This window comes from Capra hircus, chromosome 14, assembly GCF_001704415.2.
Source record: "Capra hircus breed San Clemente chromosome 14, ASM170441v1, whole genome shotgun sequence".
Taxonomy (NCBI): Eukaryota; Metazoa; Chordata; class Mammalia; order Artiodactyla; family Bovidae; genus Capra; species Capra hircus.
In genome coordinates this window covers 19,424,145-19,449,971 of record NC_030821.1, presented here as the reverse complement: position 1 = coordinate 19,449,971, position 25,827 = coordinate 19,424,145, and the positions used below count along the sequence as shown (strand labels likewise).

General features: G+C 43.5%; 1 protein-coding gene across 3 annotated transcripts in view; it reads right to left on the bottom strand.

Annotated features, from left to right (window-relative positions):
• Positions 1–25,827, bottom strand: part of GRHL2 (grainyhead like transcription factor 2) — a 172,166-nt gene that overhangs the window by 20,058 nt on the left and 126,281 nt on the right. For 2 of the 3 annotated variants that reach the window (XM_005689192.3, XM_005689190.3), the window contains exons 10-13: positions 19,380–19,467; positions 18,554–18,693; positions 13,506–13,537; positions 1,756–1,850 (exon numbers count right to left, since the gene is read on the bottom strand). In XM_005689192.3, coding sequence (XP_005689249.1) covers positions 1,756–1,850; positions 13,506–13,537; positions 18,554–18,693; positions 19,380–19,467 — 355 coding nt within the window. The remainder of the gene's footprint in view (positions 1–1,755; positions 1,851–13,505; positions 13,538–18,553; positions 18,694–19,379; positions 19,468–25,827) is intronic. The other variant, XM_005689191.3, reaches the window with a different exon arrangement.

Genomic DNA, 25,827 nt, shown 5'->3' with positions numbered 1-25,827 from the left:
AGACAGCTCTCATTAACTGTGCGTCTGCAGATAATAATCACTCCGCTAATGATAGCAATAACCATTACCGCACATCCAAGACCTCCTACAGACAAAGGCAGCCAGCCACGGGGGGGCCAGCCCCTGGTGACTCCAAGGGAGCCACCCTGAGAAGTGGCTACAAAGGCAAAGCAGCAAACAGCGGCATTGGTGATAATTATGCTCACTCCCTTTCCTGGAGAACTTCTAACAAACAGTGGGCACCATCACTGATCCTGGCTCCTTGTGCTCATCAAAGCCCAGCTCAGAGTAGGAGTCCTGGCGGAGGGGCTCAGGAACTCCACAGTCCTTTTCCAAAGACAAGCCACTCCTGGGAGTTCTCTATTGCTGGAAGATTGCAGCGCCCTCATGTGTCCCTACGACAGATGTTCCAAAGGCCGTAACCGTGTCTCGTCACAGCCCAATACAAATTCTGGTGGCAATTTTTGTGCTGACTTCACCACCTCAAAATAATTTGAAAAACACAAACTTTAAACCAGTCACACTCACTAACTATGGATCTAAGCTGCAATCACTTTGGCCTGTGTGATTCTTGATTTCCATACAACACTGCCCTCTTTTTAAAGGATGAGATATAAAAGGTATGCAGGAACAGAGCTCAAAATGGACTCAAATATTTGATGGTGAGCCTGGGAAATCTGAAAACCCTTTAAAGGTTTAAGTATTACTACTGCAATCAACACTACTCAGTTATTTATGCTCTTTGAATTCTGAAACGCTCATTACTCAATCATAATTATGATGATACGCCTTAACTAGATCCAGGTCTAAAAACGAAACTAGTAATAGTGAAGATGGAGTGCTTACTATGCACTGGGCACTTGAGTTTAGTGCTTTACGTACATTAACTCATCAATCCTCACTCTGTGATGCAGGTATCCTTGTGGTCCCCATTTCACAAGTGAGGACTGCAATGCGCAGAGGACCTTCCCAAGGTCATTCAATGTGACAAGGCTGAGGGAGGCTCCAGAGGGGATGCTCTTTCCACTATACAAACCCATTTTAACAAATAGGGGAAAAATTCTCAATAACAAAAGCCTCAAGCCTGTGCAGATGGTGGGCGTACAGCAACCTGCCTCATTAACAGTCCAGTGCTGCATAAGCCCGAAGTCCTGGAAGCTCATGGTGTTGGCTACAGCAGAGTGTGCAGGGTATGCCCCCTTCACCCCTTCCTCTTACTCCCAGGAAGGACAGTGGGCCAGCAAAGCACTGAGATACTGAACAAGACACTAACATGCCCATGCTTCCTTTCTTACCCTCTTGGTGAAGAGGAATAATATCCTTGACCAAGAGAAAATGAGTTAAGTTGTGATGTCACAGAAAATAGATTCATTTACTTGTACCATGATCGATCATTGGCATCTATTGAACAAGTCTCAGCTCTTGGTGCTCATGAGAGGCTACTGTCAAACACAGCGTGGTTTCTTTTTAACTTTCTATCTCACTGCTGGATGAGTCAGTATATTCATTACATTGCCCTCAAGGTAAAGGAAAGAACCAGCTCCCAGAAAGAATAAATGTTTGCTTAGGGTGTTTAAAGAGGCAAGGTTGAAAGCAAAGGAGGATACTGTGGACTTCCTGCGTCAATAAGAGCATCTCCAGGCCAGCACGGAACCGCAGGGCCCAGACAGAATGTGAGCTCTCTGGGTGAATCGTCCCCTACTCTTCCTCATGAGAGCGAGGCCAAGGAGGGCAGGACCCCAGGGTGAGTGGTACCTCGCTTCATCCCTTCTTCTTTCATCTGCTTAGAGGGTGCTGGACCAAACTCCTCTTCCATGGGCCTGAACATCCGTTTCACAAGGACACTGCTGCTAGAAAAGATGAGAAAGTGTTCATTCATTAAAGTATGCGGGGTGCGAACAAAAATCTTTTCCCGTTGTGTATACCATCCCTCGTCACAACTGGATCCATGCACTAACCTCCCGCCTTCGGGTCGCAGGTCCCGAGTGGGCGTGTGGGACAGAACACACATCCCAATGTCTCTACCACGTGGCCCCGAGACATTCTCCTTGTCCTAAATATGGATCCGTCAGGGGAGACCCCTGGGTTTCACCCACTCTGTCCTGCACATCACCCCCTTCCTGCTCAAATGTCTAGGGCTAGGGAGGCGATGTGAGCCCTGTGTCTGTATGGCCTCCAAGTTACCCAGCCCCTCCCATCTAGCTAGCGTCTGGGTGTCTTGCACCCTCTCGCCAGCCCCGAGGGCACAGCATGAGCTCTGTCTGGAAAGGGCACAGGCCTCCCTTGTGCGTGCGTGCTAAGTCACTTCAGTCGTGTCCGACTCTTTGTGACCCCGCCAGGCTCCCCGTCCGTGGATTCTCCAGGCAAGAATACTGGAGTGTGTTGCCATGTCCTCCCACAGCGGATCTTCTCAACCCAGGGATCGAACCCACATCTCTTATGTCTCCTGGCAGGCAGGCTCTTTACCTCTGGCGCCACCTGGGAAGGCCCCAGGCCTGCCTCAGTGGGTCTCAGTTATGAGGTCGCCCTCAGACCCTGCTGTTCTACGGCTCCATCAGCTTGCGACAGAGGAGACTGCAGTGGTGGAGGGTTCCTAGATCCAGCCCTCCCTTCCTCCAGGAGAGGGTTTCAGCCCCTCTTCCTGAGGGCCCACAGGTCCTCAGTCAGCAAGTTCTGGTAGCTCCACATTTCCTCCCAAAGCCCCTGTCCACTGCGGGCCTTCTAAGGAAGGGAGAGCTGTTCAGGAGAAAGGAACCCGGAAGAACAGTAGTCGTCGCTGCTGAGAGTCGCAGCCGGCACGTGTGTCCCCTCAGACTCAGAGGCTGAAACCCAAGCCCCAAGGAGAAGGGCATTCAGAGGCAATTAGACCCTGCGGGCGGAGCCCCGCATGATGGGAGCATCTTTTAAGGAGCGGACGCCCTCTCTCTGCCATGTGAGGACACAGCAAGAGGATGGTGGGTCTGTAGGCCAGAAGAGGGTCCTCACCAGACGGCAGCCACGCTGGCATTCTGATCTCTTCCAGTCTCTCCTTCTAGAGACTTCCAGCCTCTCAAACTGTGAGACGCACGCTCTGCTATCTGAGCTACCTGGTTTACGGTGTTTTGTTACAGCAACCCAAACTGACCAAAACACCGAGCCAACGGTCCTGCGTGGCGTCTTACTGTCCTTTAAGCCCTCAAGAGAGCGGGTGCATGTTTTCAGAAAACTTTCATCTCTGGGGATTCCTGGACCCAGGCACATGAAGCAATGATAGACGTGCAGCTCAGCAGTATTGTCAAGACATGAACTCTGGATATAGACCACCATGGTTTAAACCCCTGCTTTGCAGACTCACAGACATAGAAAACAAGCTTATGGCCACCGAAGGGGCAAGGGGGGCGGGCAATAAATTAGGAGTTTGGGTTAAAATCTAAAATAGATAACCAACAGGGACCTACTGTATAGCACAGGGAACTCTACTCAATATCTTGTAATAACCTACAATGGAAAAGACTGGAAAATTATATATATAACTGAATCACTTTGCTGGACACTTGAAGCTAACATACCACAATAAATCAACCATATTTCAATAAAAATTAAGAAAAATAATAACCCCGTGCTTTGCAATCTACTCGCTTTGGAAGCATGGACAAGTCCTTCAGCTGCCCTGAGACTCAGCCTGCTTGTCTTTAAAAGGAGGCTGTTGAGAGGAGTAAATGAATTCAACATATGTGAAGCACTCCCAGTTGCCTGACACACTGTAAGAACTGAAGTGTTATTAGAGATGCGTCATGATGATCGTGAAAATGAACGAGGGAGAGATATGAGGAAGAGAGATACGGGGAAAGAGGACAGAAGGCAGATAATTTGAAAAAGCTCAAAGTTCCTATTTACCATCATATAGCAAATAGTCCAAACTACCTCTCTGGTCCAAATTAAGGGCTAAAGTTGGAAAAACTTCCTGCATTGGCGATTGACATTGTATCAATCCCAAGCTTCCAAGATATTAATAATATAAAACTCTGTTCCAAAACCAAACCTCTACTGGCATCACTGTCATTAAGAAGCTTTTATTTCATCAATTCTCAAGTCGAGTTAATGGTGGGATCCAGTGGTAGAAAGAGCACATGGGATAAAACTGTCCAAACAGCATTTCTATTAATTCTAATGGTTTAAATTATTAAACCAACAAGGCTTTAACTGACCATCTCACACTCTAGATCTGTGACTGTGAAAGTCGTCCAGTCGTGTCTGACTCGTTGCAATCCCACGTAGCCCGCCAGGCTCCTCTGTCCATGGAATTCTCCAGGCAAGAATACTGGAGTGGGTAGCCTATACCTTCTTCAGGGGATCTTCCCAGTCCAGGGATCAAACTGGGTTCTCCTGCACTGCAGGTGGATTCTTTACCAACTGAGCTACCAGGGAAGCCAACTAGATCACACTCTAGAGCAGGGGTCCCCAGACTCCGGAATCTAATGCCTGATGATCTGATGTGGAGCCAATATAATAGAAACGAAGTACACAATAGGTATAATGCGCTTGAACCATCCTAAAACCAATCCCCCCTCCTCCAAGATGCATTGAAAATCATTCTCCATAAAACCAGTCCCTGGGGCCAAAAAGGTTGGGGATTGCTGCTCTAGATGGTCCAAAATTATGTGTACCAGCCCTTAAGAAGGTCACGTTTTATAAAGCACTTTTCATCTCCTTAATAAATTAAGTCTCTTGAACACTCTGTGAGCCAGCAGGGCGAGAACTAATCTTATCCCTACTCAGTGATGACCAAACTAAGGCACAGCTGCCGTGTCTTATGCTGGGCAATGCAGCTAAACAGTGAGTCAGACTGTTAAGAGAACCCAGCTCTGAGGGACAACCTCATGATAAAGTACCCAATAAAACTGAGAGGACGCTGAGTGAGAGTATGGGAAATGATATGAAGAGTCAGCATTCTGTTTTATCCCATGGTAATCAAACCATGGAAAGAGCTAGAGGAAAAACTCAAGGTCAAGTCCCAGTTGAGGGTGGTAATAGGTTTAGAGAGCCCTGTTCCCTCGATCTTCCCCTCACTTTTCTTTAAAATCATAAAAGTGGGTCATATTATTCTGTCATGTCTTGAATCTGGCCTGACCAGAAGCAGAAGATTAAAAATTCATTGACTTGGCAGTCAGTGACCAGGAGGTTAATAATGGGTAAACAGCCTGAAATATCACCAGACACTCATGCGGTGTCAGGGTTCCTTAACTAGCAATTTTCTTTTTCTCACCAAGGAAGATTTATTTATATTTTTCCAGTTCTGTTGACTTTTGACAGCACCTCACTCTGAGCCATGACAAACTTTGTCATTAAAATAACATCGTGGATAAACCACATTTCTCTTAGTAGTTCAGAAATGCTTTTTCACACTTCCAAATCTATAAACCCAGTGGGAGTCAATAGCTTGCGTGGTCTGAATTCAGTGGTTTCATTTCTTTTCAAGGCAAGATGGGAAAAGAAGGGCAGAAATGACTGCCCAGTTGATAGATGGAAAGAGCACAGATTTCAGGTCTCCTGATGTCCTGTTCAATTACAGCAGATTGCTCCGCAAAAGGATGAGAACAAGGAGAAGGTGCTTTCTCTGACACCAATCTTCTTCCTTCAACCCACACCTTTTGGGCACAGTGTGTTAGGTTAATGTGTGGAGAGACTCCAGACCCAGCAACGTATGAAGCCATTGTTTTATGGGGTCAATTTCAGGGACAGCCAGTCCCTGAGGTATAAACAAAGGATAGCTATTTCATCAGAAAAAAACTGGTAAGGTGCCTGGGTCTGAAGCCTGCGTCTCTGGACATACTTGGCAATGTTGAGCCCTACCTGTCAGGCCGAGTCACGCCAGACATCAGTACCTAGTGAGGAGGTGTCAGAATAAAACCCAGAAAGGAGCTGCCGGCACCATGGAGGCCATTTGTCTAGTTCACAGCTCTGCTTATGGCCCATGTAGGCTGGCGACCACATCCGCCCTAAAGAAATGAATGTTCCTACCCTTTGTCGGTTTCCCTGGTGGCTCAGATGGTAAAGAATCTGCCTGCAATGTGGGAGATCCAGGTTCACTCCCTGGGTCGGGAAGATCCCCAGGAGAAGGGACTGGCAACCCACCCCAGAATTCTTGTCTGGAGAAACCCATGGACAGAGGAGCCTGGTGGGTTACAGTCCCTGGGATCACAAAGAGTCAGACACAACTGAGAGACCAACACCACCACAACCCTTTACTGGCCTCAGAAAAATGGAGGTCCTCCTATGTTCAAGTCCTCACAAAGGCTCTCACACAATGGAGTAGAATCTCAACTTGTCTGCAACAATAAATCACTCTTTGGGGAAGAATCTATCATCTCCAAATGACTTTAATCAATGCTAGTTCAGGGTCTTGGTAGAATTCATCTGACATAGTCAGTAAAAACAAACCAAAATCAAAAAGCAAACAAACCCCACATATATTTAGTAACAATTACGGTATATCAATTCAGTTCAGTTCAGTTCATTTCAGTCGCTCAGTCGTGTCCGACTCTTTGCGACCCCATGAATTGCAGCACGCCAGGCCTCCCTGTCCATCACCAACTCCTGGAGTTCACTCAGACTCGCGTTCATCGAGTCAGTGATGCCATCCAGCCATCTCGTCCTCGGTCGTCCCCTTCTTCTCCTGCCCCCAATCCCTCCCAGCATCAAAGTCTTTTTCAATTACGGTTGTTAAGAGCTTACAATTGAAAGCAGGAAATAATTAGGTCAGTAGGCCAGAGCAGGATCATTTTAAGAGGAAATACAGATATTTCTGTTTGTGGCTAAGATGCTGCAGTTGCGGCAAACCAAGCAATGTTCCAGCCAAGAACAACGTAAGTAACTGTGTGTGTGTGTGTGTGTGTGTGTGTGTGTGTGTATATATATATGTTAATATTTAATCTTATTGAAGGTATTGGAGACTGCTGTTGAGTCAGCCAGAACCTGAGAGCTAAGATCCTAGAGGAGAAAAGTGCAGAGAGGTGGGCTGATAGTCAGTGAGCCGCTTTCCCCTGAAGCATTTGCCATTTCTCAACTGGGAGCAGAGGATGGTGATCCCAGCAGAGGCACACACTTAATGGCAAAGAAGCCTGCACAGCTTTGGGGAATCTCATGTTGTTAGAGAAACAGAAGTTGGCGTTTAGGAGTGCAAAGGTATTCAGGACTAATGGGAAAACTTCCAGAGAAGAGGAGCAAGAGAAGTGAGCCAGACACTGCAGTATCCCTTCCTAGGTCTTTGCCAGATTCTTAAGCTGCACAAGACAAAGACAACAAAACAAAAATACGCTAGAAAAACGATGACCAAATAAAAATGCTTACAACAAATAAACAAATATGAAAGGATTCTTTGCCAAAAGTTCCACAATGAAAGAACAATTAAACAGAATTCTTCGGGCAACAGAAAAAGGAGCCCATGTATAACTGAATCACTTTGCCAAATACGTAGAAACTAACTCAACATTGTAAGCCAACTCTATTTCAGTTTTTGAAAAATGGTGGGGCAGAGTTCCATGTGCTATACAGCAGGTCTTGTTGATCATCCATTTTAATATAGCAGCGTGTACAATATTATGTGGCAGCTTGAATGGGAGGGAAGGTTTGGGGAGAGTGAATATACAGATATGTTCGGCTGAATCCGTTTGCTGTTCACCTGAAACTATTACAACATTGTTAATCTGCTATACCCCAATATAAAATAAAGTTTAAAAGTAAATAAAATTAAAAATTTTTAAAATGGTGAGGGAATTCCCTGGTGGTCCAGTTGGTTAAGAAACTGCACTTCTAATTCAGGGTGCCCCAGCTGGATTGCTGGTGAGCTCTCCCAGGCCATGCAGCCAAATGAATAAATAATGGAAAAGCTCTTTTGTATTCTTATATAGGTTTATTCTTAAGTATTTTATTCTTTTTGTTGCTATGGTAAATGGGATTGATTCCTTAATTTCTCTTTCTGATTTTTCATTGTTAGTGTGTAGGAATGCAAGTGACTTTTGTGTATTAATTTTGTATTCTGTGACTTAAATTCACTGATTTAGCTCTGGTAGTTCTCTGATAGTATCTTTAGGGTTTTCTACGTATAGTATCATGTCATCTGTAAACAGTGAGAGTTTTACTTCTTCTTTTCCAATCCAGATTCCTTTTATTTCTTTTTCTGCTTTAACTGCAGTGGCTAGGGCTTCCAAAACTATATTGAATAACAGTGGCGAGAGTGAGCAACCTTATCTTGTTCCTGAACTTAGAGGAAATGCCTTCGGCTTTTCACCATTGAGAATAATGTTTGCTAAGGGTGTATCATATATGGCCTTTATTATCTTGAAGTAGCTTCCTTCTATGCCCATTTTTTAAAGAGTTTTTATCATAAATGTGTGCTGAATTTTGTCAAAAGCTTTTTCTGCATCTACTGAGATTATCAAATGATTTTATCTTTTACTTTGTTAATATGGTGTATCACATTGATTGATTTCCATCAACAGATGAATTGATAAAGAAGTTGAGGTACATGTATACAATGGAATATTATTCAGCCATGAAAAGGAATGCATTTGAGTCCGTTCTAATTGAGGTGAATGAACCTAGAGCCTATTATACAGAGTAAAGTAAGTCAGAAAAACCAATGTCATATATATATGGAATCTAGAAAGATGGTACTGATCAACCTATCCGCAGGGCTGCAGTGGAGTCGCAAACATAGAGAACAGACTTGCAGACACAGTGAGGGGAAGGAGAGGGTGGGCCAAATTGAGAGAGGAGCATGGAAACATATACATTATCACACATAAAATAGACAGCCAGTGGGAATTTGCTGTATAAATCAGGGAGCTCAAACCAGTACTTTGTGACAACCTAGAGGGGTGGATGGGTAGGAGATGGGAAGGAGGTTCAAGAGGGAGGGGACGTATGTATACCCGTGGTGGACTCATGTTGCTATACGGCAGAAACCAACACAATATTGGAAAGCAATTACTCTCCAATTAAAAATAAATAAAGAAAAAAGAAATCAAACACAATAAAAAAAATGGAAAAGGATATCAAAGAAAAACAGAAATAAAGGAATGAAGCACAACAGAAAGGGTAAAGGTAGGTTAAATTTATAAAAGGAGGTAAAGTGCAGTTTACGAGTATTTAGTTCAAATCTTCCAATCTGCAAAATGTCTAACAGGTATATAAGAATAAGTGGAACTAATATAAGAAACTGATAAAAATCTGCTACTCTAATGGATGGTAAAGATGATTTTCATTTTCTTAAATATTTTCTAAAAATCTCCCTTGTGAATCTGATGCAGATTTGAATATTACTGGGTGGATTTTTTTTTTCATTGCAATACCTATCAGTAAAAATAAAAATATATCCGTTGAAAAGGAGATGGTCCTGGGAATTCCCTGGTGGTTCAGTGGTTCAGACTTGGCGCTTTCACTGCTATGGGCCTGGGTTCAATCCCTATTGGAGAGACTAAGATCCTGCAGGCTGTGCAGTGTGGCAAAAAAAAAAAAAAAGGAAAAGAAAAGGGGGTGGGTTTCTTACAGCTGCATGTGAATCAACGATTATCTTGAAATAAAAGGGTTTAATTACAAACAAAATTTAAAAATAAGAGGCAACATGGCGGCAGTCACTTATATAACTAATATATTACATGAATCAATATTTGTGGCTTAAGACAGAATTTCTCAGAGAAGGCAATGGCAACCCACACCAGTACTCTTGCCTGGAATATCCCATGGACGGAGGAGCCTGGTAGGCTACAGTCCATGGGGTCGCTAAGTGTCAGACAGGACTAAGCGACTTCACTTTCACTTTTCACTTTCATGCATTGGAGAAGGAAATGGCAACCCACTCCAGTGTTCTTGCCTGGAGAATCCCAGGGACGGGGCAGCCTGGTGGGCTGCCGTCCATGGGGTCGCACAGAGTCGGACACGACTGAAGTGACTTAGGAGCAGCAGCAGGACAGAATTTCTAAGTTCTGTATCTCAACTTTGAAGGTAGCAAAGAATTGCTTTGACAAATAGTATGAGATGACATAGAAAGTAACTTGAAGGATGAGAAAGATACTGATGTCATGAATTGTGAAGGATTCGAATAAAAGTTTCAAAAAATGTGAGCTATGTCTAAATTATGTTGTTTTTTAAATGCATGTTAAACAAAGTAAATTAACAACAACAACAAAAGTATCAACAGACCGTTGATTCTTTTGGCTATATTCAAAAAAGTTTACTTATTCAAGGTGGCCCCAAAGCTTATGTTTTCATATTCTCCTGGGGAAATTGTCCTGTATTTGTGATCACCTGTGTATATGTGGTTAAGACATAACCCACCATGTCCTATAGCTCATGGTTTGCTTAGCATCCCTGAGGACCTTATCCAAAAAAAGTGCTTGGTCCTCCAGGAAACTGCTCCTTTAAGAGAAATAGGGCAGAATTCTAGAAGAACTTTATTTTGTGCTGATGAACACCGTGTGATGAATACTTAGGTTTAATATTATGTTGATTAAATGTACTCACTGGTGATTGGTCAACAATCTCTAACATCTCCAAAGTGCATTGAATTTTGGCCAAAGTATTCTGGGTGGAAGACAACCACCCAGAACTGCCTCTTGCTCAGCAACACTGTAACCAAGCTCAGGGTTTGGTCTGGCAGCATCTATGAGAGGAAGGGCATGGCCCTCTGCTCTAGTCATTCAGAGGCTGAGTGAAGTCACTTTGGAGTGCTGACTCTCTGAGCTGCGATGGAACCAAATTCAGACTTGCTGTGCTCTACATTTGTCTTCTTCTGGCTTTCATTTTCCTAAAGACTCAGTCTTTAAGGCTTCCCTGGTGGCTCATCAGTAAAGAGTCTGCCTGCAATGCAGGAGACATGGATTCAATCCCTGGTTGGGGAAAATCCACTGGAGAAGGAAATGGCAACCCACTCTAGTATTCTTGCCTGGAGAAGCTCATGGACAGAGGAGCCTAGTGGGCTACAGTCCATAGGGTTGCAAGAGTCGGGTGTGACTTAGGGACTAAACCTACCTACCAGCCTTTGAGGGGATTATACAAGATGGGCCCAAAGGAGATAATGGCATGCCTTTGAGAAGAAGCAAAAATAAGAGAAATTCTTAGAGAGGATTGCGGTCTGAGTGCCCCATGTGGCATCAGGCGATGGCAAGATCTTGCAGGGAAATCACTGTTTTTCCAGACTTAAGGATGCCCAAATTCACCAAGAAACCCTGTATCCCGAATGCAGTGTGTGAGCCACAGAAATGCAAGACTTGAGGGGACCTCACGGAAGGCTGGAAGGTGGGTATCCCAGTGGGGATGAGTGTGCACAGAGGATCAAGGCAAGAAGGGTCTTCCAGGAACTAGGGGTCAGACGGAGATGGAGACTAGACCCCCCAATCCTCAGTCTCCTCATGAGAGGTCTCACAGATCCTCTTCTACAAAATACTCCTTTTACAACGGAGAACACCAACGTCCAGAGGTCAGGGACCCAGCCCCAGGCTTCCCACCGGGGAGCAGCAGCCCAGGAGGAGAACGTGGGCTTCCTGGCTCAGAGTTATCATTCCTTCCATGACGCCACCCTGTCCTTTGTGAACCAAGTGAACAACAGAGTAAAACTGATTGGTGCTAATTGTTTCTGTTCATTCCTGCTGCTGGAACATACAACCTCTGTACCAAGATGAAAAGAGCAATCAAACTAGGTATTTAGAAAATTTGGAACTCAGAATTTGGAGGTCAGATCCTGGACGAGGCTCTGTTCCTGACCAACTGGGAATTATTAGGCTCTTTTGAGATTCTCTATCCTTTAGGACAGAGGGTGGCACACTTCTGCTGGGAAGTACACAGTTAGGCTTTCCAGGCTAGACAGTCTCTGTTGCAACAGCATCTCTCCACTGAGCTCTGCTGAAGCTCTGCTATTGAAGCACCAAGGCAGCCAGAGACAAGACTTGGAGGCATTCATGTGGCTGCATGCCAACTGAATGTGACTGTGTGCACTCGAATCCCATAGTTTTCCAATGTTAGGCAATATCATTCTTCTTTTGGACTTTTCCAACCATGTGAAAATATGCAGACGTGCAAAAAGAAGCGGCGCACTGTGGGGGTGGCGGGGGTGCTCAGTTTGGGCCTTAGGCTACAGTTTGCCAAGCTCCGCTTTGGAAAAGAACCCAGACTTCGTTTTGAAATGTTGCACAAGGAAATACTGCCTAAGAATAGGGAAGCCCTGGTTTGACCATAGTTTGAAAAAAAGTGATCCAGAGAGTTTAGTTATACACATGTAATTAGTGCAAACCAAGATTTTAGTTGTAAGTGGTATAACATGATGAAAAATGAATGTAGTTCTAGATTGATTTAAAGAGACAAACAGCATCCAGGTGGCAAGAAGAAATGATCTCAATATAATCTCCAACTCATGTGGTTCAGAACACGTGTACTTCTGAGAGCCAATTTTAAGGAGACCAGTAACAAATCTGGTGGTACCCCCTGGCGGGAGAATCAAGATGTTAAGAGGTAAAATGACATGTGAATGAGGAGGAAAGGTTGAGACTTATCCAGAAAGAACTACAGCCCATGCATATCAGTCAAAAGAAGGCAACATTGGTTCAACAAACTAACTTTTTGGACCCGGAATTGTCCAATAGTGTCATGAGCTACCTCCTACAATGAGAATATTCAGAATATTCCCATCACTGGGAACATTCAAGTACAAGTTGGCTGACCTCCTATCAAGGATGTGGTATATTGTGCTGTATTGCCTGGGAATAGGATCAGCTAAACGACCCTGAAGGTTTCTTTTTGGCTCCAAAATTCTAGGTGTCTACACAATGAGTTAATGAGCAGAAAAGCAGTATGCAGCGACTTGATACCCAAGACCCTGGGAGCCTTCAGTGCCCCTGTGTAAACCGTCTCTTCCCTACAGTCCTGAAGACAGTGACAAGGTTCTCAGTCTTCCTAGCCCCCATCTAAACCAGCCTCGCCACGAGCCCAGGCAGCTCACTCCCCAGCGTGAGGCATGTGCAGGGGTGGGGAGGGGGGTCCAGGTAGCACTGAAAGGACAGGCTGTCTCCTTGGCTCCTGCCTTGAGCTCGACTCGATCTTGTGTTGGGGCCAAAGATTTCAGTAACTGGATTAGCAGTGAAAGGGTGGAATCAAAGAGATGCACCACTTCAAAGGCAGTTCACAGGAAGGATAGAGGGGTAAAGAGAAACCTGGGGGCTTCTCTGGCAGTCCAGTGGTTACAACTCCGTGCCTCCAATGCAAGGGCCACAGGTTCAATCCCTGGTCGGGGAAGATCCCACATGCTGTGAGGTGCGGCCAAAAATAAAAATAAAAAAGGGAGAAACTTGGAAGGAGAATGGTACTCCCCAGGCTTCTCCCAGACAATCCTTGGAGTCAAGGATTTTCTAGCTCTGAGTCTGGGGGCTGAAAGGACATGCCCACTCCCTGTCCCATTACCCTGTGCTTGGAAACCCATCTCTACTGACAGGAACTGACTTTGGGTGTTGAAGTGAAAAGCCTGAGTGTCTTACCCTTCTCGTTCATCATCTGTGTTGTAATACACCTGTGGAACAAAACAGCAGATTTACTGTAGGTCAGGCACAAGAAATGGAAATATATTACATGATGCACAGACTTTCCTAAGACGTTACACTCTCTTAAAAAAGACAAATCTGTTTAATCATTTGTATGTGTCTAATACAAATTTAACCTCTTCAACAGTCTCCTAGGGTTAATTCTTAGACATTAATGAACTAAAATTAGAAATCTGACTATTTCTAGCTCAATTCAGTCTGATCAGATTACCTTATAGCTCAAAGCCAAACCTTGCTTTAGACATTAAGGAACTATTTTAGCAAGATCTAAAAATCATTGCTTAGAAAGGTCTTGGCACAGGGCCTGTAAGTAACCAATCCCATCCAGTCCACAGGTGAGCTGATTCCAGACTGTTATACTTTGGTAAAGGGAGGGAAGCAAGTTCCAGGCAGTAAGCCCAGGCCTTTGTTTATTTCCCAAAGGGACTTGGGCTACCCTGGTCCCATGACCACAAAAATCTAGGAGTCGACTATCTTCAGGCCAGGAAATGTCACCTAGCCCTAGGAGGTGTTTCTGGCTATAAGAGGTGTTCTGGCCAGAAGGGAAAGAGACTTCTTTAGGCAGTCAGCATGGCAACAGGCCGAATCGGATTTAAAGACATTATGAAGCATCCTTATTGTTTTATGCATCTCTGGAAATCCAGAGGGGGAGCTGCCGTGTATGTCAAGTTCTCTTCACCCAGTTATTTATGGCAATTAATTGTGGGCCTTTCAAGAGCTTTAACTATGTGCTTCAGGATCATTTTCATTTGGGTGAAGAATGACACTAGTTAGTATCCAACATTCACACATTAAACTTCAAAAATCACCTCTGGGTGCCAGTCCATTTCATCAATGTCCCTGCCACAGCCATGACACCCTCCGTATAAACTTTCTCAAAGGCTCGTGCCAGTTTCCAGGATGCCGCCAAGCCCAGACTTAGTTATACCTAACAGAGTTCGTTACCTGGAACTCTTCGGGAATGAGTCATATTAGCCATTAGCTGAGATTTCCATGGGAACTTTTTCCTCTGAAACTTTTTAATGTCAATGGTTGTACTGTATTCTTTCTTCTTAAACACAAGGCAATGAAGGGAAGACGTTTCCTCCCCACGCCCCAAGCTTCAGTGTGGCATCGGAGCGCTGGGTTATGCTCGTAATGGACTGTTTATTTAGATGTATAAGAGGGACCCACATAAGCCAGGGAGCCTGGGCCACAGCACTGGACCCAAGACTAGATTTGGGGGAAAGTGCCTGCTGTTGACTTGGTTTTTTGCTGCTTTCTTTAAATGTGGCATAACACGCCCGCCCTGCTTCACTGCCCAGGTAGGGTTAACGGCCAGCTCTCTGCGAAGGTGCCTGGTGACCCAGAACCAGAAGCAGCCTTCTCTTAAGTGTCCCCCTGGCTCCCTGCGCAGCCTCTACTGCGCTGCCCCTGGCGCCTCCCCGCACTGCCGCTTCTCCTCCTCCTCACAGGATGACCCACCATTTCTTCCTAGTCGGCCCTAGTGCTTATTGCACAAATTTAATTTTTAGATAGTGTTCTCAAACTTCGTAATACATAAAAACGATCTGGAGAACTTCTCATAAACACAAATTTCCAGGCTCCCCTTTGGAGATTTTAATTTGAAAGATCTGGAATGAACCTTGGGAACCTGAATTCTTATCAAGAACGCCTGTGATTTGAGTGGAGGTGGTTGACAAGCCACAAGTCAGGGAGATGGTTCTCGAGGGTGTGAGGGAGAAGGGATGTCCTCCCTGGGTTCAGGTGCCTTGAGGAAGGCTGGTACCTGCCAAGTACACATGATTCAGAAGAATGATGCCTGTGCATCCCACAATTTCTCCCAAGCTCCTCTATCACTTCTTTTCAAGGGTTCTTGACAAAAGTCACCATGCATCAGTTCAGTTCAGTCGCTCGGTCGTGTCTGACTCTGCGACCCCATGAATCGCAGCAGGCCAGCCCTCCCTGTCCATCACCAACTCCCGGAGTTCACTCAAGCTCATGTCCATTGAGTCGGTGATGCCATCCAGCCATCTCATCCTCTGTCATCCCCTTCTCCTCCTGCCCCTAATCCCTCCCAGCATCAGGGTCTTTTCCAGTGAGTCAACTCTTTGCATGAGGTGGCCAAAGTATTGGAGTTTCAGCTTCAGCATCAGTCCTTCCAATGAACACCCAGGACTGATCTCCTTTAGAATGCACTGGTTGGATCTTCTGGGCTTTAATGCGAGGAGAGGGAAACCAAAGACCTCCACAGTGCCTGCACGCTGGGTTCATGCTGTTTCAGGGGACAACAAAATCTGCCTCCATAGTGGATCTGTTTCTTTACCTTTTGCTTCCCCCTCGTTGCTTCTGTTTACTAAAAGGCCTGCCTGGGGAACCCTGCCCCTCTGCCTGAATTTTACAAAAAAAGAAGATATTAACACAACCTGTCCCCATCCCACTTCCCCCCTCAGGCTGGCCATTCCAGGAGATACTGGCAAGACTTATGACCTTTTTATTTTACTTCCTCACCTCCTCCCCATCTCTGTCCTATAACAGAAACTGGCATCCAGGCCCAGAGAAGATGGTCATTTGGAGATACTGCTCTGCCACCTTCTTGCTTTCTGAACGATGTCGTATCCTTGCCTCCACATTCCTCGTCTCTGATTTACTGGCCTGTCGTGCAGGGGGCGGAGTGAGCACGGACTCGGTAACAGTGCCCTCCTGTGAGTTTTTGATAACCACCCGGTGACTATTTCAACCCACGAGTGAATCAAGGAGACAGTGAGGGAGAAGGGGACATGTGGGCTGGCAGGGAGAGCTAGCCGGCGGCTTGCTCTGCAGCTGAAGGGCTGCCACACGGCTGACTTTGCCAGGCCCACGGCAGCGGCGGTCACTGAGCATCACACCATCACCTGCCTTCCTCCCTTCCATCTCTGCTCCTTTATGGGAAAACTGGGCCAGCTCATGACCTGCCACAGCTAGCTGTTGTTTGGCCTGTCGAAGCTCGCCACGCTCTGTCCCTTGCCCACTTCCAACATCACAGCACTGCCCTCTTCCCTCCTGCCTCCGGACTCATCCCCTAAAACTCCTAACTCTTCTAAGGAAAGGCAGCCTTTCTAGTCCTGACCAGCTACCGCAGGTGCTCTTTTCCTTCAGCCAAGCATGTTGACCAAATACGGGATGTTCGCACACTGTCCCAGCGCACAGAAGAGTGCGTTCCTTTGTCACCCGGGGCTCAGGCAGGCTCCCTCACCGACTCCCTACATTCTGACTCCAAAGCCACAGGGAAAGCCCGAGGCTCTTCAAGGACAGCAGGACTTAACTTTGCTGATGCCTCAGGCGATACTGATTGGGCTGCTTTGCAAACTGCTGAAACCGACAAATGGGAAAGACTACACTTTTCTTCTGCCCAGCCACGGGCTAGGAGTCCCGCTCAGGACACCGAGGGGGCACGTGAGGCCAGAGACAGTCACGAGCAGCCCCTTTGGTCAGTTTTCCTCTTAAGATTCATTTACAGCTTTGTGTATTTCAGAGAAATCTTGCCAAGAGAACAGGTCAGGCTGTCAGCTTTGACACAGGGCTGAAGCCAGAATCCCAACAGTAAACAATGAGAGCAATTTAACTCAACCATCCCCTCTTTCCTAAAAGTGTGACTACCTAGCTTCAAAATATACCATGTATTTACGAAGGCTGTAAATACACAAATCACCATGTTCTTGGGTATTAAAAAATAAAATTAGGGGCTGGCACTCATGTCTTAACAAATCATAACGTTCTTCCTTTTATCTTTGTGTCTTTTTCCTATCAGACAAGTAAGACGCGATGAGAATGCTAAATTTTAATGTGATGCACTCTAAGAAAAAGAGCTAGGGGGTATTCTGCTACCCCCTGGCGTCAAAAACACCAACTAAAAAGTCCTGGTTGTATAACTGTTTTGTCTCATACACAAAATGAAATGGCCCAGGGACAAAATATTCTCAAGAAAAAGAAAGTTAAGCCAATAATAATTTCTGCTCCTAGACTAAGGTCAATTCCAGTGAGTACCTGAACACTAGAACGGAAGAAAAACTTGAATGTGTCAGTATGCACCTATTTCTCAACAGAAAGACAATTCTGGCTAAAGCTAGGGAAGTAATTTTTTTTTCGCACAATTTTAATTTATCACGTAAAATAGACAATATTAAGACATTACAAAAAGAAAAAAAAATTATCCATCTCTTAAGCTTACTCATCAAGTATTACAATTTTTCTTGTAACATCTTGCAAAAAACCCAAATGAACTTTTAGGCCAACCCAGTATTTGGAATCACAGTATAGACACAAATGAATACTCTACCTTTTCCCCACTGAACGTTATCATAACTAGTTCCTATGTGCTACATAGTTTTCCTAATTATAATTTTAGTGGCTGCATAACATATCATTACCGTGAGCTACCATAAGGAGCTAATTATTGGATGTTTATGTATTATAATATTATCTCTATAATTTCACTTGTAACTAGAACTAGAAGATAGGAATTATCTTTTAAAAGGCTTGTCTACAATCTCATTTTTCTTTTGGTTTAAAATAATTTACCTATTCAACAGTAACTGTCAATTTACTACGAAAAAGTTTTTAACAGAGTTTATTTAATCAAAGAATTTTCCTCTTAAGCACCTTTCCAAAGGGTGCAGTCCAATTTCCCACCATTAGATGGAGCCCTATTGCATCATGCGGATCCCACAGAACAAAACTCACAAAACTTGCCTTACAGGTTATCAGCCTTCTTACTTTCTTCCTCTTTCACTGCTTTGTCAACACTTCACTATTATCAGCTCACTCTTGCCTTCCCCTTAGTAAGTTGGTTTCCTCTCCTGAGACATTCCTTTCTATAAAATTAGATTTTCTGTAGGCAATGGCTGGCTTTTGGTCGAACGCATGGGTTTTATTTTTCAGGTCAATAGCTCCTGAAGTGATGGTCTCTTAAGGCTCTACCTGGCGAGTGGATGGATGGCAGGTGGATGTGAGTGGGTCGGCCATACCTGTCCTGTTCTCTGCAGGTTCGCGAAGTGAACGTCAGGTATGAAGAGGACCGGCTGGGAGTGCAGATCAGGCATTGTCTTGAAGTAGGTGATGTCGCTCTTCTTCTGTAACGGTATCGCTGCCAACTTTCCATCAGAGGCTGGAAACAATCACAAAACCCATAAGCGCAAGGGTCATGGATGACTTAAGATCTCTCACTTGTAAGCTCTTGTCTTGGCTAAAGTTTGCAGTGGTCTCCTATGAAGCTTCCCAAATGCCATATATGTGAACACACTTTAAAAGCCTCCCCTCTCCCATCACCAGACCAGCAGAAAGAGTGTGGACTTGGAGTGAACACTCCTGAAGGGGTGCCCTCTTGTCGCTCTCTGCACCCTAGATTTCTTGTCCGAAGAAGGAGGTTGGTCTCTGGAGTATTAGAACCTCCCTCCTAGCTCTAATGTAATCACATGATTCCATTTGCGTTTCACAGGGATGGTTCACCCCATCGCCATGCCTAGCCATAACTTGTGCTGTGCTTATTCGCTCAGTTGTATTTGACTCTTTGCAACTACATGGACTGAAGCCCGCCAGGCTCCTCTGTCCATGGGGATTCTCCAGGCAAGAATACTGGAGTGGGTTGCTATGCCCTCTTCCAGAAGAACTTCCCAACCCAGAGGTCAAACCCAGGTCTCCATCACTGCAGGCGGATTCATTACTGTCTGAGCCACCAGGGAAGCCCAGCCATAACATGGATGTGCATATTTTACCTGCAACCCACTTCTTTCCACCCATTCCTTGGTGGCCCTGGCCCGGCTGAAGCCCACCCCCCTTCTCAGCCACACTCACAGTTGTTGCACTGGGTCTGGGAGGCCTGGCCTTTCCCCTTCTTCCTGTTCTGCTTCCTCTCTTCATCTCGGATTTTTCTTTCTGCTCCCTGACAGGGAAGAACAAATACACACAATGCCAGGCATGTTACCAGAGCGTGCAAAACAACTGCACGCACACAAGTCACAGGGATAAGAAATTAAACGTGGGCAGGGGAGGCCGGCCGCCGCGGCTCCATCCTCCAGCGATGTCGACCGCCTCTTAGCCTACCCGATGTTGCTGACCTCCTGGGGGAGGGAGGGACCCCACTCCTCCCAAAGTCTCCCCTTTTTTGGTATCTTGCCTATTGAAACAACTCCAATTTTGAATTGCTACAGAAAGGCCAGACTCAGTTCCCTATCCCAGTGAAGCCGGTTAAGTAATTTTAGTGATATTTATTTAAAATAAAATGTCGTAGGATGAAGCATTGGCCTGTTGGGCATGAAAGTTGAGTGTGAATTTCCTATAGAACTTTTCCTTTGCTCCTTGGTATGGAACTTTAAAAAATTATTACAAAAGGGGAAATGAGGTAGGGCTGAAGCAAACTACACAGGGTGTGAGATTTTGTATATACAAGTACAGTCTGGGGTTTTGTCTTAATATGTTCATATGCTCTTGGAAATGGCATTCAATTTGACTTTTTGCTCCTCTGTTCCTTGTAATTTGACTTTTTCATTGGCATCTCTTGCCAGCTCCATCCAAATTAACCAGCTGACCATCACCCACGTCTCTTGGTCTTCCACGATTCTTTGATCACCCTCTTCTCTTTTTAGTCACCCTTCGATGTCAGCTTTGCTGACTCATTTTCCTCTTCTCACGCCCCAAATATAGACATTTCAACTTAGTTCCCTTTTCCTCTCCCTCTCTCCATTCTTGTGGCAGAGAAGTCCATCTATACCCATATTTCCAAGGTGTTCTAGACAGGTGACATCCAGATAGACTCTCCCAGCCTAAACTCCTCCCCTACATTTCAAATCCACATTGACTATTTCTGCCCTTTGTGGCAGCACATTTAAAAAATAGCGAAATATGGACTGGTCAGAAACCTCTGCCCCTAGAAAATCCCCAAGTTATCACACACAAGAGATAGATCTGAGAACATACAATTTAATCCTTCTGTAAAACGCACACAGATCAATTAAAAATGAAGGGACAAGTTGGTGGAAATACTTGCTATGTAAATCTCGTGTGCTGTGCTGGGCTGGGCTTCGTCACTCAGTCGTGTCTGACCTTTTGTGATCCCATGAACTGTAGCCCGCCAGGTGCTTCTGTCCTTGGGGATTCTCCAGGCCAGAATACTGGAGTGGGCTGCCCTGCCCTTCTCCAGGGGATCTTCCCAACCCAGGGATCGAACCCAGGTCTCCCACATTGCAGGCGGATTCTTTACTGCCTGAGCAACCAGGGAAGCCCATAAAATCTCATATAAAGTGTTAAATCAATATAAATAGTGATTCAAATTTAAAAAGAAAACAGCAACTAACATACCAGTTAAAAAATGGACAAGAGTCACGAAGGCAATTCACAGAAAGGGACACGCTAATGGTTTAGAAGTAAAACATTAAAATATAGATTTTGCTTATCAAACTGGCTTAAAAAAAAAACAACAACAACATATTCCCAATTTTGGCCAAAGTAAGGCCATGACACAATGGAGCCATGTGGTCAATGGAGGCATGCAGCGTAAAGGACGCGGCTTTAGAGCTAATTCTTGATGAACAAGTGACACGGCTAATCAGATGTGGCACTTCCTTGGTGCCAGGAGAGTTCTAAGAACTTTACGTTGGTAAGATTTGGATGCTTATAATAGTTTAAACAGATATTATAAATAAGCATTTTTATGTCAAAAAGCTTCTTACTCCAAAAAGAGACTAATCATTTATAGTGCTCTATTTTTAAGTTTTATATTGTCACTGATGTTTATAACCCATAGAAATTCATAGAAAGAAGGAGATAAAATATAAAAATATTTCCTTGGAAAGTGTCTTCAAGAGATACTAAAAGTTTTATAGAGATTTTTGTCTAGATAAGGTATAATACTTTCAGAAAAAAAATAAAGGGCTAAATGCACAAACATGACTTTGTTCAAATGGGTGTGAAATATAAGCAAATATATTCATTTGTGCTTGTGTCCATGTAAGACTTTTTTCCTGTATTTGAAGTTCTGTACAATATAGTATTGCATGTAAGTCAAAATATAGAAATTTACCTACATAAATTATAACTCACTGAAGACACATCCCAAAGTTTGTCAAGCAATTTTATTTTAAAATTAGTCTTTGTCTTGTACAATTTATGTGAAGAAAAGTTCTGAAATTACCGTTCCAAGATTTATATATGTTCAATGTCAATTTTTAAGAAATAAAGTCTCCTGCTTATTATTTTACAGGTATTCTTTGATATGCCAAACCTGAAGGATTAACATAAAACACAGAGTCATTTTGCTTAGAGCCTAATCTGGGTACCACATCTATATAAGAAACTTCCTGCCCAGAAGGCCCAGATATCAGCACTCCAAAACAGTTCTGATAGTATCCAAACTTAGGAGGGCCACCATCCTCATTTAAAATAACAGTTTGATTCACAGTGACCCAGGGCAGCTTTGATACATTCAATTATGATGAAGAACGCATCCTTGAATATGACCTTCCAAGAATTCCTTTCCTTTTTTTGATTATTTGTGACCCAAAGCTTCTGGAAAATATTTTCACTCTCATTAAAATGTTAAAAAGTCTGCTTCTTCCAGAAGGGTATAATTTGCTACAAATACCAAATTTATCATTTGAAAGTAATTTCCCCCACTTAGATGTTCATTATGAAGTGTTAAATTTGGAGAAAAGAAAAAAAGATGCCAGAGGATTTCCTGATTATACTGTGATCACCTTTGCTGCCTCTTGAGAGGTGATGGCTATCTTTACATTTGTATTTGCTACTTAAATTGTTTCTCTTAAATTTGTCTCAATAATGTGGCCTTAACCTATTTAAAGTTGGCCAAGATATCAAGAAGGTATTTTGGAAGAATATCTTTAGTTTTTTATAATCTCCAAGATAATTCTAAGAAAGAATTAATAAAGGGGGGGAATTCTTACAAGACGGTGGCTTTATTTTCAAGTTTTGAACAATATATAGTTGCTCTTTGCAGTAGTATGATTCTTGTTTTTCATGAAAGATAACTGAATGAAATACAGATATAAAGATATCTGCTCCCCAGGTGGCGTAGTAGTAAAGAATCCATCTGCCAACATGGGAGACACAAGAGACGCAGGTTCAAACCCTGGGTTGGGAAGATCCCCTGGAGTAGGAAATGGCAAGTCACTCTAGTATTCTTGCCTGGAAAATTCCATTGACAGAGAAGCCTGTCTGGCTACAGTTCATGGGATCACAAAGAGCTGGACACGACTGAGTGACTGCACCCATAAAAATACAGACAAAAGTATTGATAAAGATATAGCCATATAGCAGATCCTGAATTTTTAATTCATAAACATATGTATTTCAATAAAAGAAATTTTAATATCAAAAAAAGGGAGAGAAGTCCTTTATTTTCATTTGCAGTCTTACAGGTGCATTAATTAGAAATCAACCTGGGGAAATATAAATGGTACAAAATTCCATCTGTTTAAAACTCTAAACTGTGGGAAATTCACAGGTTTAAAGTGGAGTAGCTCTTAATTCTTTTGCTTTAGAGGATGATTCAAATTAATCTTTTGCATTTACACACCCACTTGAAAGTGCAAGAATTAAAATGTCCCAGGAGTGAGTTTTGCCTGTATTGTGAAATCGTGGCTACAAATATAACGATAAATCAGAGCAAAAGATTTTGCATCTAGCTTATCGGAATAATTAAGAGCAGTTAAGATTAACATACTCTGCTTATCTCATGAGATTCCTTCCCTATGAGTTTCCTGATCCTCATCATCATGTTAACTAAAAAACGACCCTCTAGAGACTCTTTACATCACTAGTTCCTTGGAGTCCCTCTCATTCTAGGGCATAGTGAACAGCAGTATGGCACATTCTGTTTAATCTGCATTTTATGCTTTATTTTGATTTTAGTATTTATTATATCACCACTTGAAACAAATAATCATACGAGCATCCCTTAAGCCTTCTTTTTCATACTTTCAATTCCAGCTGTGACATAAAGGTAAACAGATGGCCCAGGGCCTCCTTTCCACCCTTCCTTCCTTTTCTCCTTGCTCTTAATCTTCCTCCTTCCTTCTAAGAAGGAGATTCAGGGAGGGGGATTCTACTATTCCCCTTGAAACTTCTGGAATAAAAGAAGGGAATTCAAATCATTTAATTGTTCTCCCATGCGTACTTTAAAAATTCCACCTTGTACCTCATTTGAAAATGCTTTCTTAACGTTTAATATTAAATTAAAGATATAAGAAATATGAGTTTGGAATCAGACACGGATTTATATGCAGCTACTCCGCTTTTTCACCACATGACTCTGGTGAGCTACCTGCGCTCACTGGCAATTTTCTCATCTACATAACAGCTGTGTCTACCGACCTAACTGTGCTGCCTCTATATCATGGAAGCTGCCTAACTGGGCCTGAGAGGGCTGCGCTGCTCTGACGAGTAGCACTGATTGAAATCATTGCAACTTGAAACGCTATCGAGATTTTAGAGACATTTTCCATTATGCCACATGTCCCTAAACTCAGTGCAGTTCGAGTTAATTTGCTTCCTTCTCTCGTCTCATGACCATCTCTGCCTTCTCTTCCTCCTCTCCAACTCTGCTAAACGACAACTCAGACATTTTAATGGCCCTGTAGCTCTTTGATCTCCATCTGACTGCAGCACCGTTAAGAGCGCTGGCAGTTCTGAATCAGCCACTAACCTCTTTTCCCCCTTTCTCTCTTCTCCCCAGGATCTAACTGAACTCTACTCTTTCACATCCAGCCAACTCCCTGGCGGCTCAGTAGTAAAGAGTCTGCCTGCAATGCAGGAGACTCGGGTTCAATCCCTGGGTTGGGAAGATCCCCTAGAGAAGGAAATGACAGCTCACCCTAGTATTCTTGCCTGGGAAATCCCATGAACAGAGGAGCCTGGCAGGCTACAGTCCACGAGGTCACAAAAGAATTGGACATGACTTAGAAACTAAAATAACAGCAACAGCAGTTGCCAGCTTATTCTATTCAGTTTATGCCAGTTTATTTCATATTCTCTCCCCACCCTACCCAACTGCTAAATAATTATGTCTTGATTATTGTCAGAACATATCATATTGCCATTCCTGTCTCTCCCATCATTTTAGCATTAGATCCAAGATAAAAACACACGGAATGCTCACCGTCAGTCCTTTCATCAATGTCTTTACAGTCATATTGGTGTCTAAACAGAGTTTTTTTTACTAGATTCCTCAAGCAGAAATATTCCTGGGTTTTTGCCCATGTGGTTGTTTGTTCACTGGTGGATTTGTTTCCTTGCTTTATTTTGTTTCCCACTTGCCCGTTTTCTTTATACTTGAAAATCAGCTTGGCTGGATGTAAAATCCTTGGCTCACATTTTCTTTACTTGGTTACTTTAAATATCATTGTCTTCTGACAAGGCGTGGCTGTTGAAAAGCTTGATAATAAAGGTTTCCTTATAAATGATTCCCATTGTCTACCATATATAAAGTAGATGGCTAATAGGGACCTACTGCATAGCACAGGGAACTCAGCTCAACCCTCTGCGGTGGCCTATATGGGAGGAAAGTCCGGAAGAGAGTAGATATATGTGTGTGTGGCTGACTCACTTTGCTGTGCACCTGGAACCAGGACAACACTATAAACCAACTATAATCCAGTAAAAATTAATGAAAAACATTAATGACCCATTGTCTATTTTATTTTTCTTAGATGCCGAAAGAATATTTTTAAAGTCCAGTGGCTTTTGATATTGGCTATCCTCAATCAACGTTCCCAAGTGCCTGGTAGTTCATTTAAAAATGTGTTCTTTTTAAGTTTTCCTGATTTATCCTTTTTCAGCTTTTCTTCTGTTCCATTGTTTATGTTTTCTCCCACAAAGATACATATTATATGTCTTTGTATCTTCTTTCCCTCTCTTCTGTATCGATTATTTTCTCTTAATTGTTTCCTCATTTCAAGTCTTTAAAATTTTGCCATTTTATACTTGTATTTTTCTTAAGGAATTATCTTTTACATTTTACTCCCGTGTTACTTGTAGTAGCCTTTACTTCTGAAACATTTTAATCTTCCATTTCTAAATTCCTTCCTGAATTCTACTATATCTCTTTTCAAGTCATTCTGTTCTCCAAACATCTCATGTCTGAGTTTTTCAAATTGTGGTTTATGTTGTTCATCATAAGTTTCATGATTTTGTTAACTTCATATTTTAAAATTTTGTTAATTCTAAGCCCATCTGGAACAGTAGGCTATAGGTACAAGGACATATAATATGATCACCTGTTTGAGGGGTA